The sequence below is a fragment of the Bombyx mori genome, chromosome 5, assembly GCF_030269925.1.
Source record: "Bombyx mori chromosome 5, ASM3026992v2".
Lineage (NCBI taxonomy): Eukaryota > Metazoa > Arthropoda > Insecta > Lepidoptera > Bombycidae > Bombyx > Bombyx mori.
Genome location: NC_085111.1, coordinates 15,485,244 through 15,492,817, shown reverse-complemented (window position 1 = coordinate 15,492,817; position 7,574 = coordinate 15,485,244). Strand labels below are relative to the sequence as shown.

The following is a 7,574-nucleotide window of genomic DNA, read 5'->3' as shown; positions in this document are numbered from 1 at the left end:
CACAGACTAAAATGTCTGATGTCAGTATAAAACTGATGAACAATTTGTGAACTTAGGATTGAGTATATGTACAAACGATTGGAATCAAATTATGTATATAATAGACGACTCATGTACAAACGATTGGAATCAAATTATGTATGTAGATGTTAAATTTTTTATTATAAATACGAAAAAAATGAGAAACTCCTCATTGAAGTAAGGTCTAACTTCATATTTTATTAATTAAACATTATCATAAACATAGTAAGTTTAAGTATAAAGTAGGGTGAAAAAATCCATGAGATCGCAAAAGCATAAAACTTTTTGTCGAATTTAATAATACACTGGCCTGTAAAAAATGACATTAAAAAAGATAAATCTCATAAAAGTATGGAATTAAACGACAAAATTAAAATCCAATTTAGGGTATTTTAGTGGGGCTGCATCGGCAAGTAGTGCCCTCATGCCTGTGTAGGAGTTATTTTGGTAATGGTCAATAATGGTTCAGGGCGTTATCGGAAGCTCGTGACTGAACTTAAAAAGTAAAAATAACGGAGCTTTTTCTGCTGCGAAGTAGCCATGCCTTTACGTTTACCGGAAAAGTAGCCATTAAAAACTACAATTTGGATATGAAATTCTGTCAACTACTCAAAATTTGGTGAAGCGTGAGTTTCTCTGCTAAACCACAACGAGGACGACCGTTTACGTAGATAGTTTTTCAGCATATGGTCATTCTATAGCTGCTTTATGTATTATAGATTAATATTCTCTCTACCTCATAGATGTTGATTGAACAAAAATAAAAATACTATTATAGTTTTCATTTACTGTAAGAATTTATTTTCCTAATTTGATTTTAAATGAAGTGTGAATTCTCAAACAATATTACTTTAATATTTTTACATATTATTAGTCTATTTGCAACATTTATTTTAAGTGACCAAATAAATAAGTACATGAACAATAAATTTCATTCAAACGATTGGCATCTTAAGTCTCCCTTAGATCTTTTCAATATTGATTATTTTCTGTAATGGGCTAATCAGCTAATGCTATGATAATTTCCGAACGTTTCGCAGCGATGGTGCGTCATTTCCGTGCCAATTAAATAATTTTAATGTTACAAGAAAAGAGGAACTTCCCCAGCTTTATGAAGAAACCTCAAAAATGTTTCAATCAGATTTTTAGTAAGATTTGTATAGTTCAATACACGAAAAACACAAAATCGAATAAATTTGCAGTACATAAATAATAAAATAAATTTCTAGGTAAAAAGATTGCATTTGGAATGTCACATCACATTGAATGTTAAAATACCACGTAAAACCGCTTTCCAAAAACCAAAAACCAAAATTCATGCAATTCTAACAATCATTAAATAAAGAATTGATATGTTTCTGAACTTGAAAAAGACCGATCAATTTTTAACAGAAACAATTTGAAGGTTTTTTAGAGTAATTTTCTAGCAACATTTCAGAACGGAAGTGACTGTTTGAGCACTGTTCAGCTGGAAGAAAGAGCATTTCTCGTCCATTCTGTTGGAGTCTATCTCGGATATTACACGCAGTTTGTAATCCGTGGTGAGTGTCAAAAAAATATTGTTTTGTGAAGTGAAAAAGTGAAATCAATATACCCATAACTCCGTAAGCATAACTTCTTTTAGATTTAATCTTCTTGAAACTAATTATTGTGTGAAATAGTAAGATTAGCCGAACACATTTCAGATCACGTTTATTACTGAACTGATTAATGAGTGTCCACGTTGTCATTTAACAATTATTTCAATTGTTTAATAAATTCTCTTATTATTTTAAATGTAGAATGCAATATGGTTATGCTTACGCGTCACACATAGTGCCAACCGGCTTAACCCACCACGTGGTTGACATTGCATTATTTCTTTTTAATCTCTGCAAAGTTATCGAAGTTTATATTTGCATCATTATTGTAGTTCTCTATTTGTAATTTCTCGACAATCGCAACGTTGCTCGAATTTTTTTAATGAAATGGCCGACATCTTTTGTTAAATGTCAAGATAGGGCGAGGCGGCCATGCGGCAGCCATATTGCCGGTCTCTTAGTACACGAAGACGACCTTGCGAACGCCGGTTTGCATCTCAATCATGCGATTTTTGTCTTCATACTACAATTTAATTTATTTTGTTTTAGACTAACCAAAAATGGGCAAGGAAAAGACTCACATTAACATTGTCGTCATCGGACACGTCGACTCCGGCAAGTCCACCACCACTGGTCACTTGATCTACAAATGTGGTGGTATTGACAAACGTACCATCGAGAAGTTCGAGAAGGAGGCCCAGGAAATGGGTAAAGGATCCTTCAAATATGCTTGGGTATTGGACAAACTAAAGGCTGAGCGTGAGCGTGGTATCACAATCGATATTGCTCTCTGGAAGTTCGAAACTAGCAAGTACTATGTTACCATCATTGATGCTCCTGGACACAGAGATTTCATCAAGAACATGATCACAGGAACCTCTCAGGCTGATTGCGCTGTGCTCATCGTAGCTGCCGGTACCGGTGAATTCGAAGCTGGTATCTCTAAGAACGGTCAAACCCGTGAGCATGCCTTGCTCGCTTTCACCCTCGGTGTCAAACAGCTCATCGTAGGAGTAAACAAAATGGATTCCACTGAACCACCATACAGTGAGCCCAGATTTGAGGAAATCAAGAAGGAAGTATCCTCATACATCAAGAAGATTGGCTACAACCCAGCTGCTGTCGCTTTCGTGCCCATTTCTGGATGGCACGGAGACAACATGTTGGAGCCTTCAACCAAAATGCCTTGGTTCAAGGGATGGCAGGTGGAGCGTAAGGAAGGCAAAGCTGACGGAAAATGCCTCATTGAAGCTCTCGATGCCATCCTGCCACCTGCCCGCCCCACTGACAAGCCCCTGCGTCTTCCCCTGCAAGACGTATACAAAATCGGTGGTATTGGTACCGTGCCCGTCGGCAGAGTTGAAACTGGTGTGTTGAAACCAGGTACCATTGTTGTCTTTGCCCCCGCCAACATCACTACTGAAGTCAAGTCTGTGGAGATGCACCACGAAGCTCTCCAAGAAGCTGTACCTGGAGACAATGTAGGTTTCAACGTAAAGAACGTGTCCGTCAAGGAATTGCGTCGTGGTTATGTTGCTGGTGACTCCAAAAACAACCCACCTAAGGGTGCTGCAGATTTTACAGCTCAAGTCATTGTGCTTAACCATCCTGGTCAAATCTCAAACGGTTACACACCAGTCTTGGATTGCCACACTGCCCACATTGCCTGCAAATTTGCAGAAATCAAAGAAAAAGTTGACCGTCGTACTGGTAAATCTACTGAAGTCAACCCAAAATCCATCAAGTCTGGAGATGCAGCCATTGTCAACTTGGTACCTTCCAAGCCTCTATGTGTAGAGTCCTTCCAGGAATTCCCACCCCTCGGTCGTTTTGCTGTCCGTGACATGAGGCAGACAGTTGCTGTCGGAGTCATCAAGGCTGTCAACTTCAAGGAGGCTGGTGGTGGCAAGGTCACTAAAGCTGCCGAAAAGGCCACCAAGGGCAAGAAGTAGCTAGAGCTGTTAACAGCACAATTTTTCATACAACTGCGATACTTCATTCACCGAAAGGTGTTTCGAAGGAAAAAAGGGCTACAAACTCATTCCTTTTCTATATTTTTTACAAGGCTTGTAATGTAACATTATTTTATAATTTATATAAGGTTATACATAATATATCTGAAACATTTTGTTATGACTGCAAACTAAAGTGTAAATTCATAGAATAAAGGTAGCCTCCAGTACTATTTGTATTATTTTGCACCTGCTTAAATTTAGAGATCTAAAATGTTACTGATTTATGAACAGGATTTAACTTTGACTTTAATTTTAATGAATTTTTAAACTTATTTGATTGATGATTTGATCAATGGTTGAGCTATTTCATCCAAAAGCTGTTACTACTAATTCAAGTTTTATAACTGTTGAATTCTGAAGTTTTTTCAAGTTATTGTTTTGAAATTCCTACTTTTTTTTGTAAATAATTCTCATGTCAAAAGCAAATAAAAGAAAGGTTAGGTTAGAAAATAGCAGTTTTCGAAATGCTGACCTGATTTTATGTTTCTTTTAAACATTGCTTTATTGAGATGTCATTTTCTTGCCAAAACAAAACGATCTTATTCGAATGTAAAACGAGCGATAAGAAATAAGACGAGAATTAAAGACACTTGTTGAAACTGAATGCAAAATTACTAAATTACTTTGCACTGAAAGCATAGCTGTTTTGATGCTGTTAAATGTTTACTATTTATGTCCTTAGAGATTACTTAATAATTTTTAGGACAATTAGGTAGGTAGGTAGGTAGTTCGACCTATTAAAAGAAATTTCATAAAAGGGGCCAGGCTACAGAAACTAATACCTATTCGAAACAATAAAAATATCTCATTTGGCAGTGTTTCAAAAACTAGGAAATTGAAAAAAAATTTAAATCACTTATACATGAACCCGTAGCACAATTGTTATGTAGGTATCTAAATACGGGAGCTCATTGAAATCAGAGTGGATGTTTCATACGCCATGAAAAAATTGTCCCGGTTGCTCCGCGACAAAGGGCTCTCGATACGTATGAAAAAACTTGTTTTTCAATGTAGTGTTATCAAAATCAATCAAAGCCCTTTATAAAGATATTAGAGATTTAGGTACTCTCATGCTGCCGGTTAGTCAACAAAATCATAAGATTGCAAAATGATTTTGTGCAATCTTATTGGTTAATATTTCTCGGTTTCTCCGCTCCGCTCCGGTGGACTGGCAGCCTTACACAGTATGCAATGATACCTAAGGTTAAATGAGTAAACATAAATCTAAATAAGAGTTCAGTAAATACTGCAACTAAACTCATTCTACTGCTGTGGTATGTTGTAAGTAAATCTAGAAAATGGATAATCTCCATAGTTCTAAGTATTGAGTTCTAGTTTGATAGTGGTCGTGGAAGATGATAGTTTCATCACAATCAATTCTTTAAAACATTCAGTGCAAAATACAGAGGTGCTTATCTGAAGTCATCCTATAGACCCAGAGTTTGCATTGTTGTCAAATCAAATCAAATCAAATTTGATTTGATTTGTTGCAAAAGTATTGTAATTTTGATTGTAATTATCATAGTGATTTGTGGTGTCAGTGAGCTTCGGTAATCACTGACCAGCTACAGGGAGCTGAACTTGTTTACGCATCCAGTGTGAAACAAATGTTTCATTTTGTCACAACTATCAGTAAGTTAGTTTATAGTTTTTACTGTGGATTTTGAAGATCTATTTGTTCTTGTTAATCAGTAAAATCCTTGATTACTTACATTTTACTTTACTCAAATTACAAGATGTAACAATTTATGTAGTCATGCACGTTTAATGAGTGAGAACAAAACTACGCTCCTATTTTATTATATGAATTAGGGATTATGAAATTAAAACCAAAATATATGTTTTATTTTTCTAATGTTTATTTACATATCTATTTTATATACATAAGTCGAATGACACTACCGGCTAGGCAATCTAATATTTAATTAGTTTATATCCATCAATATGAGATTTGGGATGTCGAGATACTTGCTTTAGTTTCTTCCGTTTGCTCTTCATATTCTATGATTTTATTAGCCCATTCTTCAGCTACTTGATACCGCTTTCGTTTTACGTAAGGAGCGTAAAACATTCTATAAACAACGACGACACCAGAAGTAATTGCTACAGCCATAAGGACCTTGGCTAAAGGACTAGCTCCGCTTAGACGACTCATATTTTTAATTTATTTTTATTCTACCCTGTTTTCTGAAGTAGATTCTGCTAGTTTATTTTGTTCTTTAAAAAAATCTGCGAAAAATGGTTTCCAAATATACACGCCGCCCAAGACACCGATTACTGATACCAAAATAATTTGACCTCTTGTTATTCCTGGTGGCTTATAAATACGCATTATACTAAGAATAAAGTAAACGGGTAATAACAGAATTTTGTAACATAATATTGTAACTTTTTACTCAATGTTTTTATTTCGTCAGAAAATTAATGCAATTTTAAGGTTATGTTTCGTCCATGTCAACAGGCAAGGAAACCCAGGCTCATAAAGGCTAGTTTATTTTAAAAAAGAAATTTTTCTTTAGCGTAATAATATATTGTTATACTTTTTTTACTGAGGTTGCTGGTGTCCCTTAGCCAATTCCACCAAAATGGATGTACCCAAAGACTCAGCTGGAATAGGAGGAGGTTGCTCCACGATTGCCTGAGCGCCTTCAAGGGGAGTCTAACAGCTTATGGGCAGTTGCTTCGTGAATGAATCGACCATGGGTCGGAATCGTGACCTACCAAGAAGATTCGGTGAATAACTCAATGAGCTAAAGCTATGAATAAGTGTGGCATAGAAACTTTTTGACGAATACTGTGACTTGTAATTTGACTGTTAATTGCGTTAGAACCAATTTTTCTCAATTCGAAGAGAAGTATGAATAAACTTTTTAAAATTAGATCTAAACGGTTAACTTTGCGTCGCATTAACTCTCAATATTAAAAAAACTTTAAACTATCAGCTCGAGTAGCACAAAAGCATTACTCTGCCCAGGTCGACAAGTGCGGTTACCGGAGTCCCTAAGCCGGCTCCTAGTGTTAGTGTTAAAGGCGTCTAATGCAAGGGTTATTGGATCTGATGGATCCGTTTGTCGGTGCTCGCCGGGACGCCTTCCTGGGGGGACCTGGAAGCGGAGGCGCTTGCTGCAGATTACGCGTGGCGATGCGATCTCCGCTCCACGGAGGAACCGCGGCCCAGCACGGTGGAAGTTCTAGCGCAGAAGCATCAACCTCGGCGTGCCGCGCTCGAGGCGTGGTCTCACCTCCTGACGGACCCTGCCTACTGGCAACGGACCGTCGAGGCGATCCGCCCGGTCATCTCGGACTGAGTGAATCGCGACAGAGGACGTCTTATCTTCGCACTTACTTACGGGGTACTTACGGGACACGGCTGTTTCGGTCGCTACCCGCACCTCGTCGCCCGGAGGAAGCCAACGCTGAAGTGCCACCACCGCAACGGCTGTAACGAAGACATGGCGGAGCACACGGTCGCGTACTGCCCTGCTTTCGCGGAGCAGCGCCGCATCCTCATTGTAAAATAGTATCGGACTTGTAGCTCCCGAACGTCACGGCTACGATGCTCGACAGCGACGAGTCCTGGCAGGCGATGCTCGACTTCTGCGAGTCCACCATCTCGCAGAAGGAGGCGGCGAAACGGGAGAGGGAAAGCTCTTCTTCCCTCTCGGCGCTGTGCTGCCGCTGCCAAGCCGAAGGGTGTTCATCCAGGTCCGGCCCCTGTGAGGAGGCAGTCTCATCCCGATGATGGTCATGGGGTGACCTGAGGGGGTTGAGGCTGCGCCACGCGCTACCGTCACTCTAGCGCGCTGGCACCAGGAGGATGAGACGACGCGTCGTCGGCAGCGGTCCGCAATGTGGTCCACATTGCCGTCGTCGCTGTCGTCACCGAAAATACTGTGGAAGAGCAACCCGGTCAGCGGTGTATCGCGTTCCGACCCGGCAGGCTGGTTCTGATCCAGCG

At 39.1% G+C, this 7,574-nt stretch overlaps 1 protein-coding gene across 6 annotated transcripts; it reads left to right on the top strand.

Moving 5' to 3' along the window:
- Positions 1 to 3: 3 nt before the first annotated feature.
- EF1a (elongation factor 1 alpha) lies at positions 4 to 3,783 on the top strand. 6 transcript variants are annotated; one of them, XM_012693672.1, is made up of 3 exons: positions 4 to 138; positions 1,460 to 1,562; positions 2,151 to 3,783. In XM_012693672.1, exon 3 carries the CDS (start codon positions 2,162 to 2,164, stop codon positions 3,551 to 3,553), a length of 1,392 nt encoding a protein of 463 aa, XP_012549126.1. In that variant the 5' UTR covers positions 4 to 138; positions 1,460 to 1,562; positions 2,151 to 2,161; the 3' UTR covers positions 3,554 to 3,783.
- Positions 3,784 to 7,574: the final 3,791 nt, after the last annotated feature.